The following is a 17,427-nucleotide window of genomic DNA, read 5'->3' on the forward strand; positions in this document are numbered from 1 at the left end:
TCTGAAGTCAACCCGGAAAGTAGGTGTGGTTGAGAAGGCGGTGGGAAGGTGAACCGACGCGGCGTCGGAAGACTCTGTTCCACAATTTGGTGGGGGTCGGAGAATTGTCAAGCGGGTTGATCCGTCCCACTTCCACATGAGCAGCAAGAGTGCCTATCGGTAATACGGCGTCAGAATGAATAGTCACACTGACGCTGCAAGTACTATAATTTCTGTCGTACTCCGTACGGAGCACTTGTATTACATTATGATAATAATAATAATAATCATAATAATAATAATGTAGGTACCACGAACGCCCCCCGCCCAGCCATGCCTCGACGTCTCTGAGCAGCCATTGCTCTCCCGCTTGTTACAGAGAAACATAACCTGTCATTGAGATCATACCGATTGACAAGAACGTCATCGCCATGCGCTGCGTCTTCTCACTACCTAGCAGCTATTGATGCAAAATGAACTCACTCCGTAACCTGCCTTCAAGACTCCACACCCCCGGACCAGTGCAACGCTCATCATCACGATGGCACTGGCTTATACGACACCTACGACATGCTTTTCATAAAGTCGTCCAAGTCGAAGCTCTCCTCGTACTGCTTGCTGTCCCAGAGCTCGCCCAGGTCGTCCAACCATGTCTTCTTGCCAGGCTGTCGCAGCACATCGCCCGTCTCAAGGTCCACCATATCCTCCTCCCGGCCTTCCATCTCATGCTGAGGCTTGTCCGAGGGGAGATTCGGGCCGGAATCGCCGAGGCTGAAGAGGTCGAGAATCTGATCCGTATCCATTGTCGACAGCCCCGCGTTCTGCTGGTTGACCACTGTGGAGGCAACATCGATTTTGAACCGTTGGAGGCTCAGGATCTTCTCTTCCAGCGTACCCCGCGTGATGAGACGATACACGTTAACTACCTTCTTCTGGCCGATGCGGTGCGCGCGGTCCATGGCCTGCAGATCCTTTTGCGGGTTCCAGTCGTGCTCCACGAAGATGACTGTGTCTGCACCCGTCAGGTTGAGTCCCAGTCCTCCAACGCTCGTCGTGAGCAACAAGACGTCATATGACGGGTCGCTGTTGAATTGGTTGACAATGTCCTGCCGTTTGTTTGCCTCGACCGAGCCGTCCAGGCGGAGATGCGATACCGACGGCAGCAGCTCCTTGAGCACCTTGTTCTGCACCATATCCAACATTTCTTTCATCTGGCAAAAGATGAGGGCACGATGAGGCTTGATGGGTTGGTACAAGGGGTCATTCGAATCCCCCTCATCGCCGCCAATGCCGCAGTCAACCAAAAGGTCGCGGAGTGCCGTCAGCTTTGGTGCGTGGACAACATCCTCGATCGAAGTCCCCTGGTTTTGAAGAATCTTCTGCGTCTCGCTGTACGACGGCGTATCCGGCTTCATGACGAGCGCGGGCGAGTTGCACAACTTGCGCATGTACTGCAAAGCTTGGAAAATGTGCGTTTTGGCTTCCTTGTCGTCGCGCCCAGCTTCCGCCTGCAGCTTCTTGCCCTGCTTCTTCGTGAAATCTTCAAACAGCTTCTTCTGAAGGTCGCTGAGGTCGCAATAGTAGTTCTGCAGGATCTTTGGTGGCAAGTCATCGAGCACTTCTTCCTTGAGACGACGCAGCAGGAAGGGCAAGACCTGCTTGTGCAGTGCCTCGATAGCCAGCGCCCCTGCTTCCTGCTCCTTGGAGGATGCCTTGCTGTAACGACTGGCCGCAATTGGCTTCGCAAACCGGTCCAGGAACACCTTTTCAGCGCCGAGGAATCCTGGCATTAAGAAGTCAAACAGCGACCAGAGCTCGAGCACGTTGTTCTGAATCGGGGTGCCGGTCAGTATCAGCCGGTGGTTGCTCGCCATCCTCTTGACGGCCTGCGTTATCTTTGCTTTGGGGTTCTTGATCAGGTGTCCCTCGTCAAGTACCATGTAGTTCCAGCTATGCTTCTCCAGAACTTCCGTGTCGTTTCTGCAGACGTCGTAGGACGTGATGACAATATCCGTTTCCCCGAGCCTGTCCCTCAAAGTCTTTCTCTCTGCCGGCGGTCCCACGTATGCCGTGACGGTCAAGAAGGGGGCATACGCTTTTATCTCTTGCTGCCAATGGCCAGACAGCGTTGGGGGACAGACGATGAGGGACGGAAGCTTCCGCAGGTCAGCAGATTGCGTCTTCGCAAACCCCTCGGCTCGCTGATGGTGATCACTGGCAACAATGCAAATGGTCTGGAGGGTCTTGCCGAGACCCATGTCATCGCAGAGAATGCCGTGAAGATGATATTTGTTGAGGAAGTTGAGCCAGTTGACTCCCTCCTGCTGGTACGATCGCAGCTCGGCCTTGATGGCGACAGGGATATGAAACTGCTCCACCTTCTTCGGGTCAAGTAGTTGAGCCATAAACGTTCGCTCACGGTCTCGACCCTTGAGCAACTTCTCGGACAGGCCAGGAGGATCCGGGATGCCTGCCTCGAGGGGAACAAGCTTCACCAATGTAGCAAATGACGTCGTGGCCATGAGGCGGATCTCGTTATTCGAGTCGCTCATCCGTCCGAGAACGGGAACGATGAGGAAGATGACATAGGGCAAGATGGCGTCACCCATGACGGCGATCAGGTGGTATATTACCTCGGTCACGCCTTGTCGGAAGTTCAGGTCCAGGGGATTGCTGATGGACGGAAGTACCTCCTCCACCAGTGCTGTCATGCCTTCCACGGTCATGACACTGCAGATGGTAGCCAGGCATTTGGCGGCCATGTAGCGGAACACTGACAAGTCGGAATGGAGAGCTTTGATGACGAGGGGTACGGTGCCCATCACAAATGGGTGCAGTGACTGGTGCAGTGTCGGTGTCAACGTTCTGATGACGGACATGGCGTCGATGATTTCCTGGCCCAGGCTGTTTTCGGAGTCCCTCGCTTCAGGAGGAAGTTCTCCGCGGAAGGCTGTCACCATTGGCGCCTCCATGAACGTTCGCAAGCTGGGAACGGTCTCAAGCAAAGCAGCGGCGTACGTCTTGGAGAGGATCTCAAGAGCATCCTTGGCACCACGTCGAGTGATACGGGCTGCTTTGGCCTCCTTCGCCCATTTCGCCGCATCTGCGTGGTCCACCCTGTCCTCTTCCTTCTGCATGGAAAGGATGCAGTCCGTCTTGCTGGCGTGCACCGAGAACTCGGGCGTCTCGGCAACTTCAACGCAGGAGAACTTGACCAAGTTGGCAACGACTTTATCGGCAGGTCCTTTCCTGCCCTTGTCAGTAAACAGCTGGACAAGTTTTGCAATCGTCTCCGACGAGCGGCTCTGAAGCAGCTGACTCTCCTCCGTCTTCACGGATTCCATGATGCCCTTTATCAGCGAGCTAGGCTTCTTCGGAAGAATTCTCAACGCCACCATGGCGCAGGATGCGCCAGACTTTATCCTCGTGTCGCGAGCTTCCTTCGCAGCCTTGGCCTCCTCGATGACGGACATGGCAAGATTGCGGGCTTCTGCGAGCTGCGGGCTGGCAATGAGACGTTGGCCGGGCGCCATTATCTTTTTCAGTTTTTCGTAATCCTCTCCCACGCACTTTTCAGCCGTCGCAATGGAAAAGGCGCCCGGTCCAGCTTCGGGCTCTCCTTGGACCACTACGGGAAGCATGGGCAGCCTGCCTTGAGATATCTTGCCGTGGTCGCGGAATAGGTTGATAAGCTGCTGGCATTGTGTCCTGACGCGCTGGACGAAGTTGACGAGGTCCCTGTATGCAGGGGGTCGATCGGATTCCGATATGCGCTGCAGGTGGTCGACGTAGCGAGCAGCAGAATCTGCGCTGGCACAGTTCTTCGCGTACTCGTCGAGCACTTGGCAAGCCGCGAGCTGTGTAGATGCATATGCGGACGTCAAGCCTGGAATCAGCAAAGCATCGAAAACTTCGAGCTTCTCGGGCGGCACCATTGACATGATCAGGCCCATAGCCTTGGCAGCCGAGACTCGAGAGCGGATCAAGACTTCCATGCCAACAAAATCAACGTCGCCCTGCATCATATGCCCATCGAGGTCGTGAGTCAAGTGGGTGGAAACGGCTTCTTCGTTCACCTTTGTGGACCTGCGCCGCCGCTTTGGTGCCCTATCGGATCCGTCCGGCGTTGACAATCTCCGGGTGGAAGGGTGCGAGGCTGTCGAGGTCGAATATGTTCCACCCGATGGCTTCTGAAGAAGTGAGGCGTTCATGGGAATGGGGTTTCTCGAAACGCCAATGGGATGCAGCGTGAGCTGTATCAGGGCGTCGATGTGAGGCTCGAACTCGTCGACAAGCACAGTCGGGGTGGCTGCCAAACATCGGACAAGTGCATCCCACAGCACGAGCGACTTGTCGAGTGTCTCCTGATCTCTTTCCACCAAGATGTTTTGGAAAACCAGCCTAAGGATTCTTCCATTCAACCAGCCTTGGGACGTTTCAGAACCAAGATTGGCAAACGTCAACAGTGCCTTCAGGACGGCCAGGCGGACTGGGGTGATGGTGTGTCGCAGGAACGGATACAGGCGCGGGACCAGCAGCGTAAAGGAACGTTCCTCGTCCTGCGCTGCGGAAGCTTTCATTGCTTCCAGCACCTGGGGAAAGCTGCAAAGGGTGGCGAGAAGGTCCATGATACGCCCTGTGCTAGCACTCAAGTCGTCGCCAAGGTTGGAGAGACTTTCCCACACAATGTTGGTGAGGTCATCCAGCTTTGCTGGTCGCATTGTGACAAATTCGTGCGCCATGGGGATAAGAGTCGCGGCACTGACCGAGCGAACATCGTCATCGGCGTCGCCGAGGCCTTTCATGACAGCCTTGATGATGCCGTCGATCATGTCGCCGTCCTGTAGGAGAAGATCCTTCCGCACTGCAACGACGTACCTCAAGCCAACCATGCCACCATGGCAGACAGCCCAAATGGATCTTTCAAGCTCGAGGTCTTCCTGCATCACCATCCGGAAAAGTACGCGATAGATGGCATACACCGACTCGGCAGGTATGTGCTTGAGGACAGAACCCAAGGTTTGGCCAATCGTCTCTCTGATCGGAGCAACCGACGTGTCTCCGCTGTAATCGGTGAAGCGGTCCAGCATCAAGACGCAGCAAAGACGGCAGGCTAGGTCGTCAAGCCACCGGCGGTTCAGCTTTTCATTTTCCTCTCTGCTTTTACCAAGCACCCGGCCAGCGCCCCCGCCGTGGACTCGAAGCAGTTCTCTCAATCCCATGGCGGCTCCGTGCCGTGTTTCCCAAGTTGCGTCGAAGAGGTCAACCTTGAGAAAATCGCAAAGCCTTTCGTACGGCCACTCGGCGCCTTCCACGGAGCTGTCGGTTTCAATCTCGGACTTGATGGGGATTATCGGACCTTTGAACTCGCTGACGACTTTTTTTTCCTCATCGACGTCAGCGGGGCGGTCGAGGCTAAAGTAGTCATTCATTTTCCCGTTCTTCTTGGTCTCGGAATCAGCAGTTGGGGTCTCATCTGCGATGGCTTCCAATCCAGCCGTCGTTGGCCGTCGTATGGACAGGTCGCCGAACCCGCCCTTGCCCTGTGACGCCTTCATCGCCTCTCTCTTTCGCTTCCGCTTCAGGACATTGAGCTGCCTCGTGCTCAGCTGCGGGTCCACGCCCGCTTGGCTCGAGCCAGGAATGCCTTCGCCGCAGATCGTACCGTTCCCGTTGCTTGCATCGATGGGAGTCATCGGTACAGCTTGGCCGTCCACGACTATCGACATTTCTTCATCCTCAAACTTTCGACCAAGAAGTCCGAGGCGTCCTTTCAAGGTTTTCTGCTGCTGCTCCAGCCGAGCTTGAGGATCTAAAGCCGCCAGGCTATACTCGATGTCGCCGCCACGTAGTAGTTCCCGTCCATGTTGAAGAATCGCATGAATATCGAGGGATTCAAAGTCGAAGAATTCCTCGCCAGCCAATTCGACGTCCTTCTCGTCCTCTTCCTTCTTCACATGGTCAACATGGGCGTCAAGATTCGGGTCATCTCCTGCGTTTGGGTCATGAAGCGGGGCGTTCTCCACGATTTTGCCGATGGCTTTCGCAGCGGCATTTCGCGTGTCCCATTCTTTGTGGCGGAGATAGGGAACAACTCTCGATATTAGGTTGAAGAGTTCATCCGGGTGCTGTTTTTGCCAATCGGCCAGCTGGTTGACGGCTAGATCCCGAACATGGCGGGTACTGCCGGTTTCGATAATACTAGAGCAAGCCGGCGTTAGCTTCACCCGTGAGGCATAATTCGCTTTCCATGTGGACAATATGCAGCGGGTATTCGACAAGCCTGTGAAAGCAAGCAGCTTTGCACGAAGCCGTCATCGCGACCACCCAGCAGCTTCAAAAGAGCGACTTACGTAACGAGCCTATCGAGTCTGCAGCAAAGATGATTTAGTGTGGCTCAAAGATGTGAAGCTTGAACGGCAACTAACCTGGAAGCCATCTTTACGTGAGTGAAGGAATGCTGCTCTTCATCCCTTGGTGGCTAGCTGAAGCAAATGTCAGCTTCATGGTCTTGTGCACATAAATTCGGGCAACGAGGAGACCTGTGAGTAGCCCATAATGAGCAGGGCCATGGAGAAGGGTGGGAAAGGCAGTGTTGGAGGAGGGGGGAGAAGGGGTGTGTCGCAGAAGTCCACATGTACATTACATTAATGAAGACGTTGTAGGGTGGTAGTAGACGACGGACGAGTGTAGTGGCAAGAAGTCGGAGGTGAGGTGAAGTTATTACGTACCCCGGTGCCCTCTCGTCGAGGTGCAGCAACCGGACTTGCTGCCCATGCACTGCACCTCGGGGACGAGGTTAGGTTGCTCGAGCAACTCTGGGCAACACCACACAGCTTGGTGGAGTGGTGCGTATATGATGGGCTACAGCTGTTTGCAGCGCATTGGAACATGCAGCATCGAAGGTTCAAGCTTCGAACGACACACGAGGCTGTGGTTGACGGGAGCGATGATCCGGCGGTGACAAATGCGACAGCAGCAACAAGGCTACGTACAGCCTGTTAACATTGGCCCCTTTGACTTTGTGAGATGAACCAGCAATGTGCACCGACAGTGCAAGTCGTAGGTAAAATAAATAATAAAAGTACCTCTGAACACTCCTTACGGTATTCACAAAAACAATGGCAGGATAATAATGGGGACGAAAAAGCGACGGCGAAACAGTATCCTCTCATCCAGATGGCTGCGAATCTGTGACGATGTTGGCGAGGCTGAGGAAGGTGCTGTGGCTTGCTGTGGCAGGTGCGGCGTACACAGGTATAGCTCGTTGCTCCTTGCTGCGGAGAGGGTAGCTGTTGGAAGGTCGAGTGGAGGGCAGGAGCGACCATTTGTATCATGTGTGTCCATGTATTTTTATACACGCCAGCGCGCCTGCCCAACACGCCTGCCAACTATTTCTCGCGCCGCTCTCGCCTAATTTCCCTCTTGCCTCATTAGCGCCCTTTTTTGTGGGTCTGCCCCGGCTCGACCACTTCAGAGGCAATGAAGCACCAGCTTGATGCGGCAACCAAGCTTGTTGGTCCATTCATCGCTTGTTCCCACCCTCCGAACTCTGTACCCATGTACCTCGTTCCGATCATCCACATATCGCGGATTAGCGTCGCAACATTCGCAGCTTCGAATGCAGTTTGATAACTCCCCGATGCAGCCGATGCCAACGAGACGCACAGCGCCTGGGCAGGGACTGTTGTCGTAATCGAAATGGCTGTCTTGCGCCAGCTGCTGCATTGAAAATTGGCATGCAGATGTTCCGTACACATATCGAAATCATTCAACCCTCGGCCCGTGTGCGTATATGCATCCTGCAGAACTCGCACGTTTGCACTTCGATGCATGTTGGCTTTGTGGCCTTTGCGATCCAAGGAGCGAAGTCAATATTGAACGGCTGCATTACGCTGCGTGATGGCTTAAGACCCGAAGTGCCGGTCCGGTTCCGTGCACGTGCAGAACGGTGCCATTCATTCCATTCACTCCATTCCCATTTGAACAGTCGAGAGCGAGCACGAGCCATTTAACCCTGGCCTCTACGGATACGCTCCGTGGTGATGCAAGCTTCCATACCAGTCTCTTGCCAACATAAATGGCTGCTGACCAAACGGCGTTGGATATCTATCATGCAGAGCAGGTACGGATCATTAAGCTCGTAGGGCAAAGCTGTCTTGTGGCGGCTCCTAATAATTCAAGTCCCCTGCCGACACAATCGTTCGCCCTTAGCAGGCGTCTCGCTTGGTGGTCACGATCACAGAGCTCGCATCGCGGGAACGTCATCGTCCGTGCAAAACGTGTCCATAACTGGCCAATCCGAAACAGTATCGCGGGATTTGGTGCTCGTCTCATTAGCGTATCATCTAATGGGTGACCGAATCACTCATACCGAGAAGCAGATCAGGACCACTAGCAACCAGGCCCAGATAACAGCTATTGTACTTCAATGATGTAGCCTCCCCAAACGGCAAATAAATAAGCAAAGCGAGAGGAAACTATATGTACGGAGCACATGCAAGAAAATTGAAATCGCAAAAAGTAAACCGTATATAGGGTAGGTCCTTACATACTGTCTTTGTCAGTGCATGCACTGTACAGTGCTGAGTATGAGTTCGCCATACTGTACACGTGGTAGTAAAAGTCAATAATGGAGGAGTGGTTAGGTGCACTTCATTTCAACCGTACGCAGTACGGAGTACTTGCAGCCTAATAATTCTTACAGTGCGGGTACTGTGCTCCGTGCTCCGTACAGTACTTTACAGTAGGCGTACTTACATGTGCAATAAAATTACTCAGAATCACTCAGTACTTACTCCGAGCTTCGTACTCTGTACTGTACGGAGTACATACTCAAAAACGTACTGTGAGTACTTACTTGAAGTGAGTGTTAGTTTGCGTTGGTTAAACTGCAGTACATGTAGTTGTAGTGGGCCAGTGAACGCACAGACCAACTGTTGAATGGGATTGTCGATTCCTCAGGCGGCAATCATCGCCCGCAACGCGACCTGTTGAGAAACGACTAGTGGTAGTCGCGGTGCTGCGGGGGGAGGGGACGCGTCGCAATCGCAAAGCATCAAAATCCCAACCCATCCGTCTACGATCAAAGACCGAATCGCCACTGACGTTCCTGGTCCTTCGGTTGTTGCGCCTTTGCGCTAGCACCGCTGAAAATGTACATCAAACAGATCATCATCCAGGGCTTCAAAAGGTGCGGACACACGACCCGTGGCTAGATATAACCTGGGAGCACTGCTGACCCTCGGCGCAGCTACAAGGACCAGACCGTCATCGAACCCTTCTCACCAAAGACGAACATCATCGTCGGTCGCAATGGCTCCGGAAAGAGTAATTTCTTCGCGGCCATGCGCTTCGTCCTCAGCGATGCGTATACACAAATGAGCCGCGAGGAACGCCAGGGTCTTCTCCACGAAGGCTCTGGCTCTGCCGTCATGTCGGCATATGTTGAGATCATATTCGACAATAGCGATGATCGTTTCCCCACCGGCAACAAAGAGGTTGTCTTGAGACGCACGATCGGCCTCAAAAAGGACGAATATTCGGTCGATCGAAAGGTTGTCTCCAAGACGGACGTGATGAACCTGCTGGAAGCCGCGGGATTCTCTCGATCGAACCCTTACTATATTGTCCCCCAAGGCCGCGTTACGGCGTTGACGAACATGAAAGAGTCGGAACGACTGAACCTGCTGAAGGAGGTCGCTGGCACCCAGGTATACGAGGCAAGACGATCCGAGTCGCTCAAGATCATGCATGAAACCAACAACAAGCGAGAGAAGATCGACGAGCTTCTGGTATATATCCGAGAAAGATTGACGGAGCTCGAAGAGGAGAAGGAAGAGCTCAGGGGCTTCCAAGATAAAGATCGGGAGCGGAGATGTCTCGAGTACGCCTACCACCACAGGGAACAGACGACCGTTCAGTCAACACTCGAGGAGATTGATAACGCGCGCCAAGACGGCCTTGACATGGCAGACTCGAGCCGTTCTGAATTTGCCAAGGGCGAGAAAGCCATTGCCAAGATGGAGGGCGACATCCAATCTCTGCAGCGGGAAATTGAACTTTTGCAGATCGATCGCCGTCAGCATGAGGAGGATAGGCGTGATTCCGCCAAAACGCTCGCCAAGGTTGAACTCAAAGCTAGGAACCTCAAGGATGGAATGTCGGCGCAAGAGAAAGCCCGAGCGCAGCACGATGCGGAGCTAGAGTCCGTCCAGGCCGACATTGCATCCAAGGAGAAAGAACTAGCCAGAACTCTACCCGCATATACCAGGGAGAAGCAGAACGAAGACGAAGTGAAGCGGCAGCTCGATGCGGCCGAAGCTAAACGGTCACGCCTTTTTGCCAAGCAAAGCCGAGGCTCTCGGTTCAAGAACGAATCCGAACGAGATGCGTGGTTGCAGCAGGAGATCAACGACCTATCGACGACGATGAGCATGCAAAAGGCAAACAAGCTCGAGGCCGATGAAGAGGTTGTCAAAGTGGAGGCCTCCATTAGCCAGGGCGAGCAAGAGGTTGCGGATTTGCGACAGCGTCTCGCGAATTGGAGTGGCGACAGAACACAACTGGCAGAGCAAGTTTCTCAGGCGCGGCTGGCGCTCGACAAGCTGAACGACGAACGGAAGCACATCCGCCGCGGTGACGACAAGCTCAACTCGGTCATCTCGAATGCCCGGCAGGAGAAAGAAAAGGCGGAACGAGAGCTGTCCCACGCCATGGACGGTGCCACAGCCCGGGGTCTTGCTACCATCCGGCGTTTAAAGCAGGAGCAAGACATTCCTGGCGCTTTTGGGACATTGGCAGACCTCCTTGATGTCAGCGAAGCCTACAGGCTTCCCGTTGAACAGACGGCAGGCTCCAGTTTGTTTCACTACGTGGTCGACAGTGCCGACACGGCAACGTATCTGGCCGACATCCTCTATAGGCAACACGGCGGCCGAGTCACATTCATGCCGCTTGCGCAACTTCGACCACGCCAAGTGCACTTCCCGAGGTCGAACGACGCGATTCCCTTGATCAGCAAAATCACGTACGATGCCAAGTTTGAAAAGGCGTTTCAGCAAGTCTTCGGAAGGACGGTCGTCTGCCCCAACCTCGCCGTCGCGGGACAGTACGCCCGAAGTCACGGACTCGACGGCATCACGGTTGAGGGTGACACCGCGAACAAGAGGGGTGCCATGACGGGCGGTTATATCGACCCTCGCAAGTCTCGTCTGGAGGCCGTCAAGGCCGCCAACAAGTGGCGAGCCGAGTTTGAAGACCTCATTTCGCAGTCGCGTGATATCCGAGGTCAGATCGAACGCAAGGATCAGGAAATTACCGGCGCCATGTCTGATGTGCAGAAGCTTGAGCAGAAGCTGCGGCAAGCGGAGGATGGGTTTGAGCCACTGAAGCACGAGCTGAGAAACAAGTCAGCGTACATCGAGAATGAACGGACGCACCATGACGCCGCCATGAAGCGCCGCGACGCGGTTGAGAAAAACATGGTGGGCTTCATGGAAGAAATCGCTGCTCACGAATCCGAGCTCAAGACGAAGTTTAAGAAGAGTCTGACGGCGGAGGAGGAGGGCGAGCTTGAAGCGCTCAGCCTACGCACGCAGCAGCTCCAGAAGCAGTGGAACGAGGTGAGCAGTGCTCGACGACAGCTGGAGAAGACAAAGCAGCTCCTCGAAGTCGATCTGCGGCAGAACCTTCAGATGAAGCTGGACCAGCTCAACAGCCAAGCGTTTGAATACTCCGCCTCGGGTGCATCGGCTGGTGGCCTGAAGGAAGTGGATAGGGAGCTGAAGAAGGCCCGGCAGGTTTTGCAAGCGGTCAAGTCAAGCTTGGAGGAGACGGAGAGCAAGGTGGAGGAGCTTGTTGGCCGAATGGAACGAATTTCGACCGAGAAAGGCCGACTCGAACAGATTCAGATTGACATCTCGACACGGATCGAGAAGCAGCAGAAGCGCATGGAGAAGACGTTGCAGCGGAAAGCGCTTCTGACGGCACAGGCAGCGGAGTGCGCGAAGAACATCCGCGAACTCGGTGTACTCCCCGAAGAGGCCTTTGACAAGTACGAGAACATGGATGCGAAAGTGGTACGTGGGCCCGCCGACCTACCCCCCCGAGACAAGATCGGAGTTGGGAGTTTCGTCATCCATGCTCTGTTATTTTGCTGACTCTGCGCAGATTACGTCCAAGCTGAAAAGAGTCAATGAGGCGCTGAAAAAATACAAGCACGTCAATAAGAAAGCGTTTGAGCAGTACAACAACTTCACGACTCAGCAAGGCCATTTGATGAAGCGACGCAAAGAGTTGGACGCCTCGCAAGGGTCCATCGAGGAGCTTGTCGAGCACCTCGATCGTCGCAAGGATGAGGCGATCGAGCGGACGTTTAAGCAAGTGTCGAAGGAGTTCGCCACCATTTTCAGCAAGCTGGTGCCCGCAGGCCACGGCCGGCTCGTGATCCAACGCAGGACCGATCGTCGGCAGGACGTCGACGAGTCGGATGACGAGGCGCGAGGGAGCGTGGAAAACTACATTGGCGTTGGGATCAGCGTCTCGTTCAACTCGAAGCACCTCGACGAGCAGCAAAGGATCCAACAACTCAGTGGTGGACAGAAGAGTACGTCGCCGCCGCCGTCGTCGATGACCTCGCAGTTTTCCGCTCCCCTTCGATTCGATGTGAAATGAGCCCACGCTGACTGACCCGTGCCAGGTTTGTGCGCTCTCTGCCTCATCTTTGCGCTTCAAGCGACGGAAAGCAGCCCCATGGTCATATTCGACGAGGTCGATGCCAACCTGGATGCGCAGTACCGAACGGCTGTGGCGTCCCTGCTCGAGTCGATTTCAGACGAGATTGGCACCCAATTCATCTGCACCACTTTCCGACCCGAGATTGTCCACGTTGCAGACAAGTGCTACGGTGTGACATTCCGCAACAAGACGAGCTCCATCAACTGCGTCAGCACAGAGGATGCGCTGAACTTTGTCGAGGGCCAGGCCAAGCCAGCCTAGGACAGTAGCCACGACGCGAATTGTCGGCCGAACTGCGCACGCGCGTGCGTTTGGCTTCAAGGGGGATCTATGGTCAGCCTGGAAGACAATGTGCATAGTCTATCCGACGATGAAGCAAAGGTGATGGAAGGAAGGCAAGACGGATAACTGGGCAGGCAGGCAGACGGGCAGCTCATGGAGAGGAAGCAAGCATGAGAGTATGCTTGTTGGCCTTGATGATGAGATGGATGGCATTACTGATGGATTCTAATTGTACATATCATACCACGGTGCGCAGCATGGATGGATGAATGGGGTTTCTTGCAAAACGAGATAGATGTGTGTATTGCCATCTGCTATTCCCCGATATAGACCCAGGCACGTGTCCGTCGACCTGGAAACAACTGTGGCAGGCACACACCATTCACTGCCCCATGGTAAATGCATCTGGTCCGACATGTACCGGCCATCGAACAGCATCTCGTCCATCCACTTCCAGCCTCATTCACTCGTATCATCCTCTACCTCCCATCCACCAACTATCAATCATCGACTGCCAACCGCTAACCCTCTCTCACCCTCCCCTCCGCCAACGTTTGTCTTCGCCAAGAGGAACGCAACTGCCAGCATCTGTATCGTCATGGAAATAGCCGACTGGAACGCTTTCTGGGAGAAACTTCCGGACATGCTTGAAGCCCTGGCTTCGGCGAACTTCATTGCCATTGACCTCAAAATGACAGGAGCGATGGAGCGAGGTGGATTGTCGACGAGGGAGACGACCCTAGAACAAGTTTACAACCGCATCAGGACTGCCGCCAGCACCTTCTCCGCCATCCAACTTGGTGTCACGGCAATCCACTGGGACAACCGCCTGCCTGCATAAACTGTCGATGTCCCGTCTCCAGTTGCTGACCGTGATTAGTTTGCTACGAGACGCGGACCTTTCGATTCCTATTTCTGTCCTCGTTCCGCTAGAGACGAAAGAAGACGGTCAGCTGTCGAGGGTCCTCAATCGCACCATCACTTTCTCATCCAGGTCGATCGAGTTTCTTCTCCAGCACAGGTTTGACATTCAACAGACGTTGGCTCATGGCGTACCGTTCCTCAGCCGCAGAGAACTTGGACTCGCAAACGAGAGGCTGCTTCTCTTGAGCAGCACCAGTGAAATAATCGACACGGAGAGGATGGAGGAGACTGGCATGCGGCTCTACAAGTGCTTCAGAGGTATCGTGCAGGAGTGGTTGGCCACTGAGCCCGGGATCGTAAGTCCGCGTCCTTGACCTGGTCAACATCTCATCATCCCGCCACCTTGCTGTAGGTTTGTTGCTGACTGCCGCCCAAGGGGGACGTTCTCGAGATCCCCGAGTCTCAGGGTGTCAACATGCAGAAGAACACGATCTTGCTCATCAATGAGATGATCGAGCAAGACTTCCCGCAGTGCCGCTGCTGGCAACAAAGAAATAGAGACGCCACGAGCATCACGCTCCTCGACAGAGCCAGTGTTGAACAAGTACGCGCCGAGTGATGCTCTGAATCAATACAGGCATATTGAACCTGACATCGCGTATTCGTAGATAAGATCACGCACCCGTGAAGCCAAGGTTGCTGCTCTGGCAAAATGTTTTGGCAAGTTATTCATCCATGGGCGTGTACGCTAGACGTTGAACCCCAGATTAACATCCGACAAGGCGTATCCTGGATCGTCGAGGCGTTGATAGGTATAGAAGGCACTGCGGGTTACGAGGACATGGCCCGCGCGGCATACACCGCGCTCAACGGCCCAAACGTTTCGCACCAGCCCTGGTCCGAGCAAGAACGAACACGTTGGCAAACACTGCTGCGGATGCTGCAGAAGCCTCGAGAGAAGCCCCCAATCTTACTTGGGCATAATGTTGTGTACGATATAGCCATCCTTCACTCCATGTTTATCGGCGAGCTTCCCGAGACGCTTGAGAGCTTCCGGTCAATTACCCGCAGCCTGTTTCCTCGTCTCCTCGATACGAAGCTCCTGGTCTCGCAGACTGTTGACCCGGGGACTGTTGACGAGAGCTCGCAGGAGATATGCCAGGCACTGAACCGTCAAGTATACCCCTTCTCTGCACCCAAGACGAAAGAATGGGGGTTCACGCGGGTTGGGGAGAAGCAAGTAGCCGCCCGTAACGCTGGGTTTGACAGTGAGCCTTTCAACCCATCCGTTCTACATTCGCCCAAACCGACACTTCAACAGGCTATATGGCGGCCATCGTCTTCCTGAAGCTCTCCTGCAGGAGACTACGGCTCCATAAGCGGGCGGAAGCCGAATACAGAAGTGGTCACGCTAAACGGCACGTCGGACACGACCTTCTTGCAGTGGACTTTTGGCTAACCCTCATCGACGACAGACTCTCGCCCATGGACCAATTCGTTGAGGGAGAGGCCATACAGATTCCAAGCTTTGAGAGCGATTTCTTCGCCCCGGTCCGCAACAAGTTGCGCATGTCCACGGCGGGTATTCTTGATTTACAGGTACCCGTCTCGCCGCCTTCGCCCGCATGTGCGGAAACAGTGAGAATGCGCCACTGCCCAAGCTGTTGAGAATCAAGAGAATGCCGAATACTCCAGGTCCGAGGTGGACACCGATGCCATCAGGCTCGATGGAGAGTTGACGACGGGTATGCAAACCATCCAAGACGCACCAAGTTGGTAGATGCCTGGCTCGTCGTGGACCGGACCAATGACACGATTCACAACTTCGTCAACAAAATCGAGGGAAATGTGCACATCCTAGCCAGAGGACAGTGATATCAGGCGCAGAATTTGTGCATACGGCGTAGATAAATACAGAGACAGAGTCTTGCAGATATCGCCGACTCAATCCACCTCCTTCGTCAGGACCTACCTATCTGTCGGCCATCATGTTTCGGACGCTGTGAAAGTACTCCGGCGACAGTGCCTCCTTGAGCTCCTCCCGAGTTAGCCACTTGAAGTCGGTATAACCAAACGGATTGCCCTTGAGGTCGGCCTGGCCGGCCATGATGCGGCCCTTGAGGAAAAATGTCTTGACACCCTTCTTCTGCACAGTGCCATCGGCGTTTAGGACGGGAGTCGCGACCATATGAGCGATGGGAGCGCGGCCAACGATCCACGTATTCATGTTGACACCAGCGGCCTGGTCCAGGACATTTTTCGCAGCCTGTCAAAGTCGATTAGCAACCATGCTCAAGCCTTGACATTTGCGCCAAAACACTTACTTGATGAAGGTTTTCGTCCTTGGGAACCGCACCTGCAGGGAAGCCCCAGCCGTCCTTTCCCTTGACGACAAGATACAGCGTCCTGTCTAAGCTTCTGTCCAACCTGCGCACATCCCCCTTCCTGTCCGCTTCTGTCTCCCGCTCCATCGGCCGCTCGACAGATACCACATCCTCGGCCGCAATCACCTCAGCGTCGTCGCTAACCCGGGCCTCTGCATCCCTCAGAAGGCTGTTAAGAAGGCTCTCCTGAGTGCTCAGTGTGTCGTCGACCTTCAGCTCATCGTCCCATGCCTTTGCGCCCTTGCCCTTGTACACGCCGAGCTCCTTGGCGACGGTGCCTTGGCGCTCCTGTACCTTGAGGTCCCAGTCGAGCTTTCGAGCAGTGTCGGGCTTGAAGTAGATGCTTGTGATAAAAGGAGTGTTGAGTCGCTCCTCCAGCCGCTTTTGGTAGAAGAAAAAAGCGTTCTCGAACGGGTGCAGCCGCCGAGTCAACAGCGGTGGCCGCGTCAGGATGAGGCCGGAGTGTACATCGTAGGGAGGGGATGAGCGGCGTGGGAGGGGAGATGGAGGAGTATTGGTGTCCGCTAACACTTCAGCAGGGGCTGCAGCAGAAGAGTAGAGTCGACTTGACGCTGCGTTGCTCGTTGCGCATCGGAAGCAAACTCTAGGTGCTGTTGCGCGGGAATGGTAAGCTTGAGCAAACTCACAAAACCACCGATTGGCTTTGCAATGATTCCGCCCACCTGAAAAGAGACCCTGTAGGGCTCGTCGCCCTCTACTCGAGGCTGTCATCATGGGTTTTGTCCCTCGGGTAGCCCCTAAATCTGGGGTTCCACGTCGCGAGTGTCAATCATATCTATCGACGTCTCGAACTTTTCGGATGCAGCTTGGTCAACTGTAGTCTTGGGGGTACGTACCGTGGTTGGAACCGATGACATAAGCATATTCTGTGTGGCCTGAGGCAACGACCCAGGACGACTCGTCCCCATACAAAGCTTTCTCTGTCCCCCCCCCCCGATTTACATTTTCTTTTCTCCTCACCCAAGGCACCATTTCCTTATCATCAAGACCCGTTTCCACCTCCAGAACGTCCTGATCATTAACGTGTGCCGAGAGTGAATCCCAGAGCGGTCTTTTTCGCTAGCGGCACCTGCAAAGAGACTTCCAGTCCTTTTTCCCTACCGGGTTCTGTTAGATAGATACTGCTGACATTTCAATCAATCCTCGGCTGAGGCAATTA

At 54.5% G+C, this 17,427-nt stretch overlaps 4 protein-coding genes across 4 annotated transcripts; 2 read left to right on the forward strand and 2 right to left on the reverse strand.

Moving 5' to 3' along the window:
• Positions 1 to 542: 542 nt before the first annotated feature.
• Positions 543 to 6,418, reverse strand: DCS_04765 (TBP associated factor; the record flags this gene model as incomplete). The annotated part of the gene is made up of 3 exons (XM_040802071.1): positions 543 to 6,180; positions 6,333 to 6,350; positions 6,408 to 6,418. The coding sequence occupies 3 exons, from the start codon at positions 6,416 to 6,418 to the stop codon at positions 543 to 545; spliced, it is 5,667 nt and encodes a 1,888-aa protein (XP_040657104.1).
• Positions 6,419 to 9,134: 2,716 nt separating this feature from the next.
• Positions 9,135 to 12,978, forward strand: DCS_04766 (RecF/RecN/SMC; the record flags this gene model as incomplete). The annotated part of the gene is made up of 4 exons (XM_040802072.1): positions 9,135 to 9,172; positions 9,233 to 12,059; positions 12,151 to 12,586; positions 12,680 to 12,978. The coding sequence occupies 4 exons, from the start codon at positions 9,135 to 9,137 to the stop codon at positions 12,976 to 12,978; spliced, it is 3,600 nt and encodes a 1,199-aa protein (XP_040657105.1).
• Positions 12,979 to 13,414: 436 nt separating this feature from the next.
• DCS_04767 (uncharacterized protein) lies at positions 13,415 to 15,738 on the forward strand (the record flags this gene model as incomplete). The annotated part of the gene is made up of 6 exons (XM_040802073.1): positions 13,415 to 13,712; positions 13,765 to 14,219; positions 14,300 to 14,467; positions 14,630 to 15,131; positions 15,185 to 15,501; positions 15,559 to 15,738. The coding sequence occupies 6 exons, from the start codon at positions 13,415 to 13,417 to the stop codon at positions 15,736 to 15,738; spliced, it is 1,920 nt and encodes a 639-aa protein (XP_040657106.1).
• Positions 15,739 to 15,835: 97 nt separating this feature from the next.
• DCS_04768 (50S ribosomal subunit L30) lies at positions 15,836 to 16,982 on the reverse strand (the record flags this gene model as incomplete). Its single annotated transcript, XM_040802074.1, has 2 exons — positions 15,836 to 16,129; positions 16,188 to 16,982. The coding sequence occupies 2 exons, from the start codon at positions 16,980 to 16,982 to the stop codon at positions 15,836 to 15,838; spliced, it is 1,089 nt and encodes a 362-aa protein (XP_040657107.1).
• Between the last annotated feature and the right edge of the window lie 445 nt (positions 16,983 to 17,427).

Source organism: Drechmeria coniospora, chromosome 02, assembly GCF_001625195.1.
Source record: "Drechmeria coniospora strain ARSEF 6962 chromosome 02, whole genome shotgun sequence".
Lineage (NCBI taxonomy): Eukaryota > Fungi > Ascomycota > Sordariomycetes > Hypocreales > Ophiocordycipitaceae > Drechmeria > Drechmeria coniospora.